The 19,693-nt window shown below is 40.9% G+C and overlaps 1 protein-coding gene across 14 annotated transcripts in view; it reads left to right on the plus strand.

Annotated features, from left to right (window-relative positions):
* The window catches only part of hspg2 (heparan sulfate proteoglycan 2), a 529,465-nt gene that overhangs the window by 491,962 nt on the left and 17,810 nt on the right, over nt 1–19,693 (plus strand). For 11 of the 14 annotated variants that reach the window (XM_072586792.1, XM_072586801.1, XM_072586800.1 and 8 more), the window contains 4 exons: nt 1,371–1,615; nt 3,378–3,549; nt 9,900–10,022; nt 15,589–15,639. In XM_072586792.1, the coding sequence (XP_072442893.1) occupies nt 1,371–1,615; nt 3,378–3,549; nt 9,900–10,022; nt 15,589–15,639 (591 nt within the window). The remainder of the gene's footprint in view (nt 1–1,370; nt 1,616–3,377; nt 3,550–9,899; nt 10,023–15,588; nt 15,640–19,693) is intronic. The other 3 variants (XM_072586797.1, XM_072586807.1, XM_072586806.1) reach the window with 1 other exon arrangement.

A 19,693-nucleotide genomic window follows, 5' to 3' on the forward strand; every position in this document is an offset into this window, starting at 1 on the left:
CAGCCCAAAGACATTATTGAATGATTATGGAATGGCACTTGGTATATCAGGGAATTGTGGGGGTTGGGAAGGGAATGTGGGGGGTGGGGAGGGGTTGGGCGGTGGGATAGAGGGGTGTGTAAGAGCTGCCAATGTATATTTCCCTGCCACTGTGTTGGTCCACCAGATTGGCTGCACTCTGTACAGCCTACTCCATTTCCATGTGATGGAAGTCAAGACAGTTTCTTTGGCAGACTACCTCCTTCTGGCGAAGGTGAAAATTGCAGAATTGCAGCAAGTTGAGTCCTTCATGGAAGGTGAAAAGTTGGCAATGAAGCAAGAATCTACCTGCAATCCACCCAGTTTCCAGTCCTTCCTATGCGACAGTTTGTTGGGCTGTGACTGGGGGATGTGAAGTGGTGAATTTTCTGACTATGTTCTTCTCCTATCCAACACTATTCTGTGGAGTGAAGGGGGTTCCATGCAGTCCTCTATCCCAAAGACTTGGTGAGACCTGTGGGAAATGAGAATCCTCTATTGGCCCTCCTGAAGCCAGGAGGGGAGTCACTTCACTTCAGTGTATCAGTGCTTCATTGAACATCATCATGAAATGCCTGTGCCTTCAGCTGTTCCCATCACTACAGACAGTCTGGTGAGAGTGATATCTGACTACTACCAGCACAGCAAGTCCTTTGGAATGTACAAACAGGTGTTTGTTGGCCCCTTGGAGCAGTTGAATTAACCACATTCCCAAGTTTTGGTTGATGCCTTGCGGAAGCCAAGTTACACAACATGTTTGTAGGAATTTCAGGGTGGGGGTTATGAGTGGCAATATGGTTGTAACTCTTTAGGAGTGTGGAATGTAGCTGTGTCAGCTTGCAGTAGTATTTGCTACCACAGAGTGTCTAAATGGGAGGAGTTATTGAATGATTGTGGAATGGAACCTGCATATCAGGGGATTCTGGGGGTAGGGAGAGAGAGGGCGTGTAAGAGCTGCCAGAGTACACTTTGCTGTCAACTGTCCTGGTCCATCAGACTGGCTGCCCTCTGGAAGGCCTGCTCCATTTCCATGTGGGAAGTCAATGTGCAATCTCCCTCATTTCAAATGCCACCAGGTGTTTAACAGAATAGAAAGTTAGCTGTGTATTTATAATCCACATCGGTGCCACTGCTGCAACACTCAGTTTAGGAGCAGGTATTGCAAAAACGCCCTCAGTGTATTTACACCGAAGAGTAGACCCATATCTTTCTTAACAAAAGAGCTACTGTTTGTGTTTACTTCTCTTCATTAAGGGGCAGTTTTGTAAGGGAAGGTTCATTGCGTTGCTAAAAATCCACGTGTTATTAAGTTCATTGACTCTTCCACTCCACTTGTTCTCCCCCCCCCACAGGACTTGCTGTTCTGCAGAGTGTGAAACCGGTGGCTCTCAACAAATGGCACAGACTGAAAGCACATAGACACAACAAGGATGGTTTGCTGAAAATAGATGATGAGAAAGAGATCAGAAGAGTCTCTCCAGGCAAAAGCCAAGGTTTGAACCTTCGCAGCCCCATGTACCTTGGAGGTGTGCCCAGTTCAGAGATTCTCCCCAAAGCAGTAAACATCACAGAAGGGATTGAAGGCTGTATCACTGAGGTGAGTCTCCAGTGTAAAAGACAGGAACAGCACCATTCAAGAATTGAAGAAAGTCCTCTTAGAGTCATTAAGTCATACAGTATGAAAACAGACCACCTTCAGTCCAACCATAATCCCTAACTAAACTAGTCCCATATCCCTCCAAAAATGCACTTATCCAAAATGTATCTTAAATGTAACTGAAACCAACATCCACCATTTTCTCTGGAACCTAATTCCACATATGAACCACTGACTGTTATAAAAAAAAATTGCCCCTCATGTCTTTTTAAAATCTTTCTCCTCTCACCTTGAAGGTGCTCTAGTTTTAGACCCAGGATTGTTTAATTTTTTTTTCAAATGGACCAGATAAATAAGGCAGCAGTGCTAACCACTGAGCCACTGTGCTGCTCGAGATGATTTAATGACGAGGCTAGATGAACAGGTCTTGGAGAAAGGAAATGCAGAACAATGCTGGTAGACTTAGATGAGGAAAAACATGGACTTCAGTAAGGCATTTGACAAGGTTCCCCATGGGAGACTGATTAGCATGGTTAGATCTCATGGAATACAGGGAGAACTAGCCATTTGGATACAGAACAGGCTCAAAGGTAGAAGTCAGTGGGTGGTGGTGGAGGGTTGTTTATCAGACTGGAGGCCTGTGACAAGTGGAGTGCCACAAGGATCGGTGCTGGACCCTCTACTTTTTGTCATTTACATAAATGATTTGGATGCGAGCATAAGAGGTACAGTTAGTAAGTTTGCAGATGACACCAAAATTGGAGGTGTAGTGGACAGCGAAGAGGGTTACCTCAGATTACAGCAGGATCTGGACCAGATGGGTCAGTGGGCTGAGAAATGGCAGATGGAGTTTAATTCCGATAAATGTGAGGTGCTGCATTTTGGGAAAGCAAATCTTATCAGGACTTATACACTTAATGGTAAGGTCCTAGGAAGTGTTGCTGAACAAAGAGACCTTGGAGTACAGGTTCATAGCTCCTTGAAAGTGGAGTCGCAGGTAGATAGGATAGTGAAGAAGGTGTTTGGTTTGCTTTCCTTTCTTTTATTGCTCAGAGTATTGAGTACAGGAGTGGGAGGTCATGTTGCGGCTGTATAGGACCTTGGTTGGGCCATTATTGGAATATTGCATGCAATTCTGGTCTCCTTCCTATCGGAAAGATGTTATGAAACTTGAAAGGGTTCAGAAAAGATTTACAAGGATGTTGCCAGGGTTGGAGAATTTGAGCTATAGGGAGAGGCTGAACAGGCTGGGGCTGTTTTCCCTGGAGTGTCAGAGGCTGAGGGGTGACCTTATAGAGATTTACAAAATTATGAGGGGCTTGGGTAGGATAAATAGGCAAAGTCTTTTCCCTGGGTTAGGGGAGTTCAGAACTAGAGGGCATAGGTTTAGGGTGAGAGGGGAAAGATATAAAAGAGACCTCAGGGGCAACCTTTTCACGCAGAAGGTGGTACGTGTACGGAATGAGCTGCCAGACGATGTGGTGGAGGCTAGTACAATTGCAACATTTAAGAAGCATTTGGATGGGTATATGAATAGGAAGGATTTGGAGGGATATGGGCTGGGTGCTGGCAGGTGGGACTAGATTGGGTTGGGATATCTGGTCGGCATGGACGTGTTGGATCGAAGGGTCTGTTTTCACACTGTACATCTCTATGACTCTGTGACTGGAGGAGGATCATGTGGGCAATAAGCTGGTAGATCGGAATGAGCTCTTTTTCTGCTGTACGTTCCGTGTAATTCTAAGTCTTTCCATTACCCCAGGTTTCCATTAATGGGAAGAAGGTGGATCTCTCCTACACCTTTACAGACAGTCTGAATGTGGTTCAGTGTGGTGACAGCTCACCGTGTGACCGTGCTCCTTGCCTGCATGGTGGAACGTGTAGAGTAACTGGAGAGTATGAATACCAATGCATCTGTACAAATGAGTATCAGGGTAAGTCCACAGGAAGAAGTAATTGCCTTGTGTATCATTCCTTAGAACATTTATGGGCAATGCCCTCAAAGTAAATGAAAAGAGGCTTAAACTAGCTCAGGGGATGTGGGCGGGATATGGGCATTGCTGGCTGGCCCGCCCCAGCTGCCCTTGAACTGAATATCTTGCTAGGCCATTGCGGACAGCAATTGAGAGTCAACTACATGGCTATGTATCTGTAGGCCAGACCAGGTGAGGCTGGCAGATTCTTTCCCGGAAGGACATTAGTGACCTAGATAAGGTTTTCTGGCAATTAGCTATGGTTTCATGGTCATCAGTAAATTCTGAATTCCAGATTTTTTGTTATTGGATTCAAATTACACCATCTGCCGTGACAGGATTCAAACCAAGGGCCCGTGAACATTAGCTGATTTTCTGGATTAATAGTCTAGCGATAATACCATCGCTTCCCCAGGCGTAGACTTGGTTTCCAATTGCATGTTGTGTATGAAAACTTCAACAGATTTATGGCAGCTTTGCTGTCAAAATTGGTTGGAAATTTTTCACTTCAATATAATGACATTCTCAAGAGCTATGAGGCATAGATGCTAGCAACAGATGCTAGCCGAGCCAGCAACACCAACATCCCTAATGTGATAATAAAGCAAATTGGTAGCACCAGAGATTAAATTGTGAGTCTACTGATAGTGATTGTCAATTAAAATCAAAATGCACATTTTATCCAGAAGTCGTGGTGAGTTGATGACTGGTCAAGTCTGACATTGCCCTTTGACCTCACCACGCTATTTCAGACACATGCTTGCCTGATACACACTCAAATGTTGTCTTATTCTTCTATGTCTAGATGCAGTAAAGCATAGGTAATGTTAATGAAGTAGCTTTAATATAATTAGATTACTAATAGATTTTAGATAAAGTATCTTAGACTTATGATCAAGGTTAGAATGTGTTCATTCAGATGACAAATGACATTTTTTGAATATTCCTTCATGGAATATGGGCATCGCTCACAAGGCCAGCTTTTATGCCCATCCCAAACTGCCCTTGAACTGAGTGGCTTGTTGGCAGAGTTAAGAATCAACCATATTGCTATGAGCCTAGAGTCATATGTAGCTAGACCTAAAGTTGGCAGATTTCTCTCTCTAAAGGACAATAGTGAGCAGGATAGGTTTTTCAACAATTTCAAGGTAAATGTGGAGAGGGCATTTCCTCTTATGGAAGAATATAGAATTAGGAATCACTGTCTAAAATTAAGGGGTTGCCCAGAGATGAAGTGAACTTTCTTTTTATCACAGAGTCTTGGGTCTTTGGAACTTTCTTCTTGAAATGGTACTGGAAACAGAGTATGTGAATATTTATAAGGCAGAGATCGATGGATTCTTGTTAAGCAAATGGGTGAAAGATTACAGTGGGTCAGCACAAAGTGGTTTTGCGGTTTAGGGATCTTATTAAATGACAAGTAATGCTCAAGATGCTGAATGGCACCTCGTTCTTGATGGTATATTTTGTGGACCTCATCATTTGAGCTAACTACCTATTCTACATTTGCATTCATTGAATTTAAATTCCACACTGTGGTGGGTTTTGAAACCGGGTCCCCAAGAACATTAGTCTGGTTCTTGAGATTATATAATCAAGAGACATTACCACAATGCCATCGTGCTCCCCCACTGACTGGCTAGCAAGCTGGCTACAAAACAGAAAAGAAATATTTGAGGTTAAGAAGAACTCTTTAGACTGGGAAAAAGGTGGGAAGTGATGTTCCACAGTGTTCAGTTCAGATCACTGTTATTAACTATTTGCATCAATGATCCAGATTCTGAAATATAACTTCAGAATGTTCAGATTGTACCACATTGGGGAATGTAGTTAGTGCTGAGGAGTAAAATCTAGGAAGACATGAATAAGCTTTGACAGTAAGGAGGTTACACACTTGATGAAAATAAACAGGGCACAGTAGCAAAGAATAGATATAAACCAAACATAACAAGTTAGTAAAGGTTTATTTTAAGAAAGGCAGAATAAACCATGGAGTTCTATTCAAGAAGGATAGAATTGAAAAGCGAGAAAAGTTATTGCTAAACTTGTTTAGACCATGCTTGGATAACTGTGTATTGTTCTGGTCTCCTTATTGTTAGAAAAGGATAAATACGCAGTTGAGAAAGGGCAAAAAAATCTCAAACATGATATTAGAACAGAGAGAATGTATTAAATAGGAAAAGCTGAACAGCTTACTTCAGATCATGTGAAGCTGAAGGGTGATCTAGTAGAGATCATGGAATGGGAGGTATCGAGGTTGTGATGCCATGTTTCCCCAGCATAGTGCCTCCCATCTCCCTCCAAGGTTGTGTAACTTTTTTAAAAATCACCAATAAATCCAAAGGTATTCAGGAGAAACCTCTTTACCCAAAGAGTGGTTAGAACATGGAACTAACTGCCACAAGAAGTTGAGGCAAATAGCATTGAAAAGTGGGAAAACTAAAACAAGAATGAGAAAGAAGATGTATATAGAGCAGAGAGGAGTGGCACACGTGTGAGAGTATAAATAAACTAGTTGGACCATTGGCCATTTCTAATGGCTCAGAGAAACACTACATAAGCATAACAGTCCTGTGTGAAATTAGCTGGGAGTCTCGGCCTAGTGCCTGTTCATTCCAGGCTAAGGAAATCCACAGTTTTAGCTCAAATGACTTTATTTATGAACCACTTTAGGAAAGCTAAGAGGAAGGCTAATTTCAGAAACGGTAAAATTTAGCTCACTCTGGTACATCATTCTAAATGAGGCTTTCTCCCTGCCCAAAGACAAGTCTGAAGCAGTCATGCCTGGGGCTTTGGTAAGTGTTCCTACCCCCTGATGTGGGCTGTTGATATTGTGCATTGTTACCTGATGAATGACCATTTTAGGAATGAGTAAATGCAATGTATTGGCTTACAAACAATTGATACAGTGTTGTGATAAGAGTTGCATTTTCATAACATGACTCACGTCACATAATAAGCTGACCTGTTGCCAACCAACTCAAGTATTGACCTATAAAAATGGAAAGCAGCTGAAAAATAGTGCCTCCTATAAAAATGGGAAACAGCTGAAAAATAGTGCCTCCTATAAAAATGGGAAACAGCTGAAACCATGGAAAGCCACTTTTAACTAAGATACCTTTTTGCATTAAATTTTGTCCTATAACTACAAACAAGACACTTTAACAGTGCTTTTTAACTAAAGATCTTAATTTAAAATCTTGGCTTTTAAATTTCACTTATAATTCAAGCAAACTCACAGCCTGTACAAACTAATAAATGGTTATGAAAAATAGATCTACACATAGTGGGTCCACTTTCATTTGTCATTTATGTAAATGGTTTGAATGAGAGTATAGGGCGCATGGTTAGTAAGTTTTAGATAGTGAGAACTGCAAATGCTAGAGAGTCGAAGTGGATGAAGAGTTGAGCTGGGAAAAGCACAGCAGGTCAAGCAGCATCTGAGGAGAAGAGGAGCCGATGTTTCAGGTCGGAACCTTTCATCAAGACAATACTCAGCACGCCCTTCTCCTCGGATGCTGCTTAACCTGCTGTGTTTATTCCAGCTCAACTCTTTATCACCATGGTTATTAAGTTTGTGAATTGGTAGTGTAGTGGACAGTGAAGAATGTTAACAAAGATTACAAAGATATCTTGATCAATTGGGTCAGAGGACTGAGGAGTGGCTGATAGAGTTCAATTTGGATATGTGCAAGGTTTTACATTTTGATAAAACAAATGGCAGGACTTATACAACTAAATGTAGGACCTTGGGTAGTGTTGTAGAACAGAGACCTAGGGGTTCAGATGCCTAGTTCTTTGAAATTTGCATCACAGTTATACAGAGTGTTTAAGAAGGCTTTTAGCATGCTCGCCTTCATTGCTCAGACCCTTTGAGTTTCAGAGTTGGGACATCACGTTGAGGTTGTACAGGACAATGGTGAGGCCTATTCTGGAGTACTATGTGCAGTTCTGGTCGTCCTGTTATAGGAGGGATATTATTAAACTGGAGAATGTTCAGCAAAGATTTACCAGGGTGTTTCCAGAAATGGAGGGTTTGATTTATGAGGAGAAGCTGGGACTTTTTCCACTGGTGAGTAGGAGGTTGAGGGGTGACCTTTTGGAGATCATGAGGGGCATAGATAAGATGAAGAGCAATGATCTTTTCCTTAAGTTGCAGGAGTTCAAAACTCGGGAGCATATTTTTAAGGTGAGAGAAAGATTTAAAAAGGACATGAGGGGCAATGTTTTTGCATAGAGAGTGGTTAGTGTGTGGAATGAACTGCCAAAGGAAGTGCTGGATGCAGGTACAGTTATAATTTTTAAAAAAACATTTAGATAGATACATGAACAGGAAAGGTTTGGAGGAATACCAGCTAAATGGAGACAGGTGGGACTAGTTGGGCCGAAGGGTCTATTTCCGTGCTGTATGACTCTATACAGATCTGAAGGAAAGTGGTTACTGGTGTAATAATTCATTTTCTTACATATAATGTGAATTTATAAATTGGATCTGTCCATTATTTCTATAAAGTTAGTAAATGTCAGTAAAGCTATTAATTCAAAGTTCCTCAATAAGTCACAGATATAAGACAACATGGCATTATTATTTCAATTAATAAATTCTGAAATAAACGCTAATCTCAATAATGATAACCATGAAATTATCTTCAAAATCCATCGGGTTCGCAAATGTTTTTTTGGGAAGGAAATCTCTTGCTCTTACCTGTCCTGATGTCTGATGCTCCAGGCCCAAGCCAATGTGGTTGATTCTCAGCCGCTCCCAAGAGCAATTAGGGACTTACCGATCTTAGTGGTGACATCCCGCAAAATAATTTTTTCAGAAATTTAGGCTGCTTGTGGAAATTGGAAATTAGCAACATAGATTTAAGATTCAGTGTTTCAGTGAACAGTGAAGACTATCCTCCAAGCCAACTAACGGTGCTGGTATCATAAACAACATATTTCAAAACCACATTACACATTTGGGCAGCTCAGTGTTTAGCTCTGCTGCCTCACTGCTTCAGGGACCCGGGTTCAATTCCAGCCTCGGGTGACTGTGTCTGGAGTTTGCATATTCTCCCCGTGTCTCCGTGGGTTTCCTCCGTGTGCTCCGGTTTCTTCCCACAGTGCAAAGATGTGGATTGGCCATGCTAAATTGCCCAAAGAGTAAACGGATATTCATGCTAGGTGGGTTAGCCATGAGAATTGCAGAGTTTACAGGGATAGGAGGGGCTCTCCAGAGGGGCGGTATGAACTCAATTGCCTAAATGGCCTATTTCCACTCTGTGGGGTTTCTACAATTGATTCCTTGAATTATGCATTTAATAACATATCACATTAGTTCAGTTAGGTAAGGACATTTTCTAAAATATACCTGAATTGTTGATCATATTGCTATATTACAGAGTAATGTATATTTTTGAACTCCGAGTACCAGCTGTAGTTGGCAATCTTGGTGAGTTCTGGTCAGAAGATGATTCCTAATGTGAGCTAAGGGCACTGACCTTCTCCGAATAGGCCTTCACCAAAACCTATATCAATACTTATTCTGCTATTTTATTTGAGAAAAATTGGCAGCAAGCAAAGGAATCGTTTTAATTCCCAAAGCGGGTAAGGAGTAAGTGAATAAACACCAGATTCATGATGGAGTGTAGGAAGGCAGGGCAGTCAACAGACCTGTCAGGAGATAGGCTGGTTACTTTAATACTTTAAGAAGGCCATGTACCTCTGGTTTAGCTGGTCATTTCAGTACCTGTGGGTCAGGTTTTCTGGACTTTTGAGAGAAATTTGGCAGCTGAAGAGAGGTATGTCAGCATGGTTCCATCAGGTCAGTGCCTTTCTCATGCTGCTTGTGGACCAGGAAGATCAGGAATGTCTCATTGTTGTGCCAGCCAACAATTTACCAGGAGTTGGCGCCTCCCTCTCCCAATCTAGTTTTGGATTTAGCTCTGCTCCTCTCCCCAGCATCTACCTTCCCTGTCCCCATCCATCTTCACTACCCTGGCAGATGAGCTGCAGCTGGGATAACTGTTGTAAAATAAAATTCAATAACTCCTACGTCAAATTACGCAGTTCGTGCAGAAAACATATTTCCCGTTCTTCGCAGTCTCAAATGTCCGTCCATCATCAATATCATCAGGGTCAAGTGGTGTCTTGCTGCTACGTCCTCTGAATCTTGTTCACATTCTATTGTTGCCCTTTCCTCAAAAAGCTTCACATTCAGAAGAAAATGATAGCCACAACTCCATACATTAGGACTCTCTATTTGTTTGGCACAATTAATATGTGAGGAAAACTGGTGTTTAATTTCGATTCTGTTTTCATTCTAGGTGAGAATTGTGAGATTCCATGGGACATCTGTTTGCAGGGAAACCCTTGTATGAACGGTGGGACTTGTGAGAAGAATCAGTGCTGGTGTCCGATGGGGTATACTGGATCGTACTGTGAGCTAGGTACAGACTGAGAGATGAGTGTTTTATTACATTCCCATATCCAACTCTTTGATATCCTAGAGTCATTTAAAAATGTTCCATAAATCCTGAAAGAAATTATGTTCTTTGATCAAAATCTTTTAATTATTCTCAGAGGATCTTTTAATTTTTGATAAATATAAGAGTATATTCACTATAATCTATTGCAATTGTCTTTGTATGGATGCTCTCACTGTTAAGAAGTTATCTCTGAATGCTCCATCTGGTTTATGAAAGAGAATCTTACTGCGGTTTGCTATTTCACTTAAAACTTGCAAGACTCTTGGAACGCCTGGGAGAGTAGATGCAGAAAGTTTGTTTCCCCTTGTCTACGATCAGCGTGCATAATCTCAGATTAAGGGGGTCACCATTTAAGGCCAAGATGAGAGAGAATTTCTTCTCTCAGGGGTTCGTGAATCTGTGGAATTCTCTACCACAGATAACTGCTGAAGTTGGGTCATTAAATATATTCAACACCATGATAGACAAATTTTAATCAGTAATGGAATCAAGTGTTGTGGGGAAAAAGAAGGAAAGTGGAGTTGAGGATTATCAGATCATCCATGATCTCATTGAATGGTTTAGCATACTGAATGGGCTGAATACTTCTGCTCCTGTATCCTTTGGTCTTACTTATTTAGCCACTCATAAATTTTACTATCAAGGATCACAGCCTGCAATTGTCCAGTCACTTTAGAACAGAAAAAAAATCTCCAGACTCTGCACAAAAGAATAAATTGAATTCAATGGAGGTCAGTGAGGAATGATAATGAAAACCCTTGTGAAAGCAATGAATTTTTAAGGTTTTTCTAAAGGACAGGAAGGAGGTGGAGTGTTTCAAGGAGGGAATGGGAAAGTATGAGGCCTAGTCATGTGAAGGCCTGAAAGAGTGAAGAACGAACAGGAGTTGCATGAATGCTAAGCCCTTTGAGGATTGTACGGCAGAGATGGAGATGGAATGATCAAGGGGAAATACAAGCATGTGTTGTCTTCAAAAGAACCATCTAAACCCAGAACCATCTAAACTAACAGCCTCTGGCATCTAGAAGGACAAGGGCAGCAGATTCATGAAAGCAGTACCACCTGCAAATTCCCCTCCAAACCATTCACCATCCTTTCTTGAAAATACATCACTGGTCCTTCACTATCGCTGGGTCAAAATCCTGGCACTTGCTCCCTAACAGCGCCAACAGTGTACATACCCAAATGGAGTGGCTCAAGAAGGCAGTCCCATCCAACCCCACACCACTCCCTCAAGGATCATTGGGGATGGGCAGTAAATGCCAGTCCAGCCAGTCGTGCCCACATCCCTTTTAAAGGATCAACTTTACCATTCTCTGCTTTGTACATTGTTTTTATATTGAGGTGTCAGAGACTATTGTGGGCAGTTGAAGATGTGGGCAAGAATTGATGGTGACTGCTTTGAGCAGAGAATGATACTTGCCCTGACTAAACTGTCAGGGACCAGGATGTTGAACACTCATTACTCCTGCCCATTATTGGGCAATGTGTTCAGCCTGCCCTCTTGGTAAGCAAGTCTGATCCTTAATTGCTGCTGTTCATCAAGTTCTCAAATTCTAACATGCAGAGTTTCACACAGACTATGTATAATTGGGTATTTCGTTAATCATCATTTACTTGATTGATTTGATTTTTTTTTACTACATTTTTCATCTACCTTATTCACAAAAGACTGAAGGAAGCAAACCTTTTTGAATACCACCGAAACTTAAAATTACATCACAGCATGGGTCATTCAGAAAGTTGATAACTTAACAATTAAGGTTATCTGAGTTCAGAAACTAGTAGATATAATTCTCCTATAGTTTCACTGTAGTAAATGGCGTGCAACGATTTGAACTTCTGTTATGGAATTGTAACTATATTTTGAACTTTAACTGGCCACTGAAAAAAAAATGATAGTTAAAATCTCACAAAGTTATTCCTCATTATGTAGTGTGGTCAGGCCATTCATTAGAATTTCAGGCGAATATTCCATTCGTAATTCCCTAATTGTTTGTTGATATGGTCATTGGCTTTCTGATCCAGGCCTGATATAGCAGTGCTAATTTGAAGGTGGTCCCTTCTAAGTGTTTCCTGCTGCACCCATTCCATTTGCAAATATAAAAAGTAAGCAAATATTCGGCTGATTACTGCTGTCCCCAAGCCAATGTGTTATTCCTAAACATCTTGGGCCTGCACCTCTTTTTGGCAACTAAATATAAACTTAGAGAATTGTGATTATCTCTCAAACAGAATAAGCCTGTTTTCAACCAGTTAGATATAACCTAAAAGTTATCAATAACTTCCATCAATTGCTGTGCAGCCTCACTAAGGGCGCACAGACCAGTTGAGACTTGGAACATGCTTGTGATCAGTTATTTTTGTCACTGGAGTAATTATTAACAGCTTTAAAAAATCATTATGCTCATCCTGTTCATCCTCTGTCCATGGGAGGATTCCAGCATCAGTAAAGGTCGTTGGAAGGTCTTGATTGTGAGTTTGATGCAGTGTTCCAACTTGCCACCACCATTATTCATAGACTCCCTGTCATTCTCAAATCAGAACTTTTTCATCAGATGATGAGTCACCCCTGGGCTGCCCTTATAAAACCTCTGAAGAAAGCAGACTCTGAATCCTCGAGACTGCGATATCTGCAAACATCCAACTGTTAACAAACTCTTTTCTTCACCTGGAAAATGGTACAGGAATCTAAATAAAATATTGTGATGCAAGTTGTTCAAGAAGCTGTGCCTCCACTGTGATGGTGCTGGTTATCCTCCAGTTGTTTCTCTGCCCATCAGTTGATGATGAATCCTGCTAAAATTCTGGTTGAATTTGACTGGATTGCAGAACACTGTTCAGTTGTGATTAGTGAACAGATAATAGAATATGCAGTTTATGCGAAACAAGGCAATACCAGAGGAAAGGGCAAATAAAATGATTGGGTGGGGAAATTTTCTCTCGTTGGTTGTACACATAAATTTTCAAGGTGCTGTCTGAGGCATTCTTCTACATCGTCAGCTCCCCAAGTGCCACAGGACAAGTGTTCGGCTTGGCCGAATATCTTACACTTTTTTAAGTTCCCTGACTTGTGACAATCTTAGTTACTCTCACATGCTTTAACCTTATTCTTGTACTATTAATTAAAAACTGGAGATTAGTAGAAATTTTTCCCTTTGCGAATCAGTTCTCTCTCCTGTACCATAAAATCTCACTTTCCATGTTTAGAAATTTGTGTTTTTCAAGATTGCTGGTTTAGAAATTTGTGTTTTTCAAAATTACTGGAGTTGAAACACAATGCTAACAGTAGCTGCTCAACACCAATCTACTCATGATTTTCCTGCGATTTCACTCATCAACTGTTTTCACCTTTCCTCATGTTGTTTTATCTCGAGTCTTCTCTCTCTCTCTCTCTCTCTCTCTCTCTCTCTCTCTCTCTCTCTCTCTCTCTCTCTCTCTCTCTCTCTATCTCATAGGTGCTAATAACTGTCTCCAGCTCCTCTTCTGTGCCACTCTTTCAGATCTGGTTTATAAAATTACAACTTGTATCTTTTTATTGAAGATCTATTTCTAAGTTTCAAGAATTATATATTGCTTGTGATCACTTCAACTTGCACTCTCAACTAATGAAAATCACGTATTTGTTTCCCAAATGCCCAGGTCCTATATTTCTCACTGGCAGTTCTCCATAACCGTTTCCCAGTTGTGGCATCAGTCATTTGCACATGGTCAGAAGGATCATTTAGAAACTGTGCCATTTGAACCCTCTGAAGAATATAGATTTCAGGCAGGAGGAAGCTGTGGAGTTGACAACAAGTGTTTTTTTATGATGACGTGTACAACTTCAGGAAATTGTTGGAGCTGATTTTTAGCTGTCCTAAGAAAAATTGGTGCAAAAGGCAGCCATCAACTTAAGTAAGATATCAAACAAGTGCTTGAATCTTATTTTAAATCTTTAATTGTTCTGTTATCAGCAGTTTACGTGCTCACTGTTTGGAAGTCTGGACCTAAAGTGTATAAATCCAACCAGAAGCGAAGTTAGCACATCAGTAGACACTGTAAGTGTAGTGTGGCTAACTATGAACTATGAATGAACATACGACAAATGACAGTAGTTAGGTGTAAGTGTGTAGAATGTTTCCTGTGCAAGTAGGCTCTGCTGTTTGGATGCTGGTGTCAGTTGAACTGTACAGCTCAGAAGAATAACACACAGGATTGACACACTCGGACAAAATGGCCAATCATTTCCGATCTCTTGCTCTGCAAATGGAAATATGTCGTACTGCAATACTGCTGTTGAGGGTGCTCATCCTGGATGATCCATCAGTTCTTTGCAGGATCATCTTATCTATTCCCCATCTTCGTTTACTTCTCAAAATCTGCTCGGAAAATCTGATCCAAGGCACCAACAGGGATCCTGAAGCTTCCCTGCTGATCGAGTGAATTGTGATTCGCTGATGACTGAATGTGAGTTCTGACCAGAGCTCTGCCTCAAACCCATACTGGTGAAGCTGAGGACGTTTGTGAAGTCTCTTCCTGTGAATCATTTAAATGTCCATCACTATTCACTACTGAAAGGTGCAGGAATACAGAGCTTCAATATTATCTGTTAGACAGAACTGATCCTGGTTCTGTGTCTGGATTTGGGTCTAGCTTTCTAAACAGTGGGCATGTCAACTGCTGATAACAGTGCATTTAAAAATTTAAGATAAGACCCAAGCACTTGTCTGATATCTTGGAGTATCACTAGGCTGTCACTTGATATTTAGGTATGTTTTTAACGTCTGAATCTATTCTATTCAGCAGTGCTATAGTACCATACAAAACAATGGATTGTGGCTGCAGTGTGAGAGAGCACTTTGTCTCAAATACTGCGTGGTAGTCACTCCTACCTATTGTCATGAACAGATGAATCATTGACAGATCAGTGAGGATGAGGATGAGTAGGTTTTTCCCTCTTACTAGTTCTCTCACCATCTCTCATTGTCCCTGCCTGACACGTATGTCCTTCAGAATTCAATCAACTCAGTCATTAATGGTGCTTTTGAGCCACTCTTTTTAATGCACTTTTTGAAATCTCCATCCAGAGTCTGTTCTGCAACTTGGCTACCCTCTGCATTTGCTTCAAAGTTCAACCTTGGGAGTTCTGAATCATTAGCTTAGTGAGGACTGTAGGTGGTGGCTGTAGGAGATTTCTCTGCACTTGTTTGAACTGATGCCAGGAGACCTCATAGTGTCAGTGTTGAGGATTCCCAGCGCCATCTTCCTTATGGAACAGGGCATACTTGGGGATGGTGATAGAGGAGACTATGATACTGGCTGCAAAGGCATGATTTGGTGATTGTGACTGTGTCAGCTTGTTGCTTGACCAGACAGTGGGGCAGCTGTCCCAATTTAGCACAAGTCCGAGCTGTTAGTGAGTGGGATATTGCATAGTCAGTTGGATTGGCTGTGGGCACTAACATTTCTTCTCCCTCAAAACCAGGAGACATAATGAAGCACAAGATACAATGGCTTGTTAATGACTTTATTTACACTTATACAGGTATGTCTGCTGTTACTCCAGCACCAGAGTGGCACATGGAGGGTAGTGCGGGTAATGTCATTTAGTCTACATTGACCTTTCATCTAACAAGGAAGTGGTGGTAGTATCTAATTTGGCATGATTCCTAGTCCTAGTTGCCTATAATCACATTTGTAACATTTAATTGTTAAATGATGCACTGAAGCCCAAGGGAGCAGAAGGGATATGCATTTCTTTATTAAATGTGATGGATTTCCAGCTGTTCCACTGCAATAATCAGTCAGTCTTGAACAGTCAGAAGTAATATCCTATCACTAGCCTGTTGTAGACAGCACTGCCTGAGATTTAGTCTGAATTTAATTTTTGATCCATTTCATAGCATGGAACGATGATTTAAAGGGAATCATCATTTTTTTGAGGCCTTTTAAATCTGTGATTCCCATTTCCCATTGGATGTACTCTTAGAAGATTCATCACATGATCTTCCACTTGCAATGAGCCAAAAGTCTCTCTCTATTTCTAATGCTTTTATTGTTATTAAATGGAAATTTTTTAAAAAGCCTTTCTCCTGAATAATCGACCTATATCTCTTTCCCAGAATGCTCTCTGCAATGTCCTATGGGTTAATCTCTAATTCTAGAGGACTCTAGGGTTTGTCCCAGATTTTCTTTGCCTGTGGCAATGTTGGTAATCATGCAACTTCCTTTAGGTGGTAGGTTCTGTAAGGCTGTGGTCAGACCCCATTTGTAATGCAGTGAGTAGTTTTGGGCCCTGTATCTAAAGGAGGTTCACATGAATGATTCTGGGAATGAATGGCAAATCATAGAGGAGCAGTTAAGGACTCTGGATCTGTATTCGATGAAGTTTAGAAGGATGAGACAGGATCTCATTGAAACTTACAGAATACTGAGAGACCTGGATTAAGTGAACATAGAGAAGATGTTTTCACTAGTAAAAGAGACTAGGACTAGAGGGCATAGCTTCAGAGAGAAAGGATGAGCCTTTAGAACGGACATGTGAAGGAATGTCTTCAGCCAAAGGGTGGTGAATCTGTGGAACACATTGTCACGGAGGGTTATGGAGGCTAGGTCATTGAATATCTTCATGACAGAGATCGAGACAGTCTTGATTAGAAAGGAGCTCAAACATTGGGATGAGAAGATAGGAGAATGGATTGAGAAACATATCAGACACGATTCAATTTGCTCTGCCATTCAATCAGCTGAATGCTCCTATATCTTATGGACAAGATGAAGTCATGAACCTTCAGCTGCTGATGGTACAAATGAGAATGATTGCAGTAGTCATAATTGGAATGTGATAAGCGCTGCTTTATTTACCCCCTACATAGACTGTGTCCTGGAACTGATCCTTTCTTTTAAACCCAAAACTCCATCCCAGTCCCAGTCCCAGTCCAGGAAACTGCACACACAGCCATCTGAGCAAGCAGTTCACCTCAAACAAATGTCAGCGCTGTACTGTATAAATGGTAACCACAATATTTTTAAAAATCAGCTCTTGGGTTGAATGTGTCTCCAAGGGCTGCTGCTCAATGTGAAGATAGTGATTACAGTTGTAACTCAAAAATGGAGTATGTATATAAATAGCAAAGAAATAACAAGGTGGAGGATGTTAATAGTTTGTCATCAATTTGGGCTTAAAGGAAGTTAATTTAACCCAAATCCAATACTGTAGTGCATCATTTAGCTTTAATCTAGATCTGACTAACACTTTCATATAGTGTCTTTAAATCCTCTATTGAAATGAACATAAGTAATGTGACACTATGAGCTGGATAAACTTTGTGAGAGAAGGATGTTTACATGAAAAAGCATAAAGCATCTCTTCTGATGATTCAACCATCAACCAGCCTTGAATTTGAGGAATGGATGGCTGACTCCTTCAGGGAAATCTGGTGCAGATGAGAATGCATAAATTCAGGATTGCATCTCTCTGGTCATGTCCTCTGCCAATTGGTCTTTCACTGTTGAGTCTTTATAAAGCTACAGGAAATCTATTGTGGCTGCACTTGTGCAGAAACACTTCAAGGCACTATATGAAAGAATATTCCAATCACTTTTATGGAATTAACCCCTGTAGTCAGCAATATTCTTGGACTGCAAATTCTGCTCAATGGCTACCAGAATTTAGCATTCAGCAATACATGTAGTAATAATCTTGTACATAATAATTTTTATTGTAAGCATGGTCAATTACAAATTCCGCTCAATGTTGGGTTAATGGTGTTACATTTCAAAAATGTGTTTGTCATTGTGCAAATGTTTAACAAAGCAAAACACTTGTTTCCTTGTCCTATAGGAGAACAGGTTACACTCCCTGCCTGAATGAGATGATTCTTCCTCCCCAAAATGGAGCTTAAAGGCTAACCTTGAAATCCTTGTTCATAAAATGATAGTTACATATAGATTAATAGATACCTGGGAGTAATTATGAGTGTTAGATTGAAGAGTTCAGTAATGTGCATTTTTAAAAAAAATCCTGGCAGTAACATCTGACAACAGCATTTCATACATATTATTTTGATAACCCATAATGATTTCTATTTGATGTGAGTGTTATAGTCTGATTTATTTATACATTGGTTCTGGAATCCATTCTGGTGACATAGGCAGAAGGGATCAAAAACTTGTGAGGAGACATGGACAATGCTTGGTCAATCAGGAGCTCTTTTAGAAGTGGAACATTCATACGCAGCATTTGTTTTATTCTTTCTTGGGGTCTGGTATTGCTGACAAGGCCAGCATTTGTTGCCCTTCCCTATATGGCCTTGAACTGAATGGCTTACTAGTACATTTCAGTCAGCCGCATTGCTTTGGATCTGGAGTCACAAGTAGGCCAAATCATTTAAGGACAACACATTTACTTCCCTAAAGGACATTAGTGACCCAGATGGGTTTTTACAGCTATCAAGATAGTCTTATGGTCACTATGGGGCTGACTGGCCTCCCCCTGCTTTTGGCCATAGTTCACTGAGGCAAACTTTTGATTCTTGATTAGTTTAATTTAAATGCCTCTAGCTGTGCTAGGATTTGAATCCTTGGCCCAGAGCACTAGCGAGGGCTGCTATATTACTCATCCATTACATTACCACCATGTCACCATCTTCCTGTATATTTAGACTATCTACTATCATCTTATATCTGCACTTGTATAGGAAGGATTATTTTATCAGTTGGTTAAATAGGGAAATAAGAAAGATATTCATATTCCTATTGCTTTTTTCACATCCTCGGAATATTCCACAATAACAGGTGAGGTGAGAGTGACTGTGCTTGACAACAGGGATGTATTTGACCAAGTGTGATATCAAGGAGACCTAGCAAAACTGGAATCAGGGCAAATTCTCTGTTGGTTGGAGTCATACCTGGCACATAGAAAGATGGTTGTGGTTGTTGGAGTTTAGTTATTTCTGTTCCCAGACATCTCTGCTGAAGTTCCTCAGGGTAGTGTCCTAGGCTGAACCATCTTCACCTGCTTCATTAATGACATTCCTTCCATCATAAGGTCAGATGTGGGGATGTTCTCTAATGATTGCACAATGTTCAGCACCATTTACAACTCCTCAGATGTTGAAGCAATTCATGTTCAAATGCAACAAGATCAGGACAATATCCAGACTTGGGCTGACAAGTGGCAAGTAACATTCATGCCACACAAATGTAGTCAATAAGAAGTAGTCTAACCACCATCCCTTGATATTTAGTGCTGTTATCATCACTGAATTCCCCCGCTATCAATATCCTGGGGGTTACTGTTGGCAAAAAACTCGAACCTGGTCACTCCATACAAGTACAGTGGCACAAAAGCTGGTCAGAGATTAGGCGTAATGCAGCAAGTAACTGACCTCCTAATTTCCAAAAGCCTTTAGTCACGGCTCTGGTGGAATATTCTACCTTTGCCTGGATCAGCGCAGCTGAAAAAGCATTCAAGAAGTTGACATCATCTGGGACAATGCAACATGTTTGATTGGCACCACATCTCAAGCGTCCACTCCCTCAACCACCGATGCTCAGTAGCAGCAGTGTACGCTACCTCAAAGTTGGACTGCAGAACTTCACCAAAGACCCTTAGACCTTCCAAACCCTGAATCATTTCCATCCAGAAG

Source organism: Chiloscyllium punctatum, chromosome 16 (genome assembly GCF_047496795.1).
Source record: "Chiloscyllium punctatum isolate Juve2018m chromosome 16, sChiPun1.3, whole genome shotgun sequence".
Lineage (NCBI taxonomy): Eukaryota > Metazoa > Chordata > Chondrichthyes > Orectolobiformes > Hemiscylliidae > Chiloscyllium > Chiloscyllium punctatum.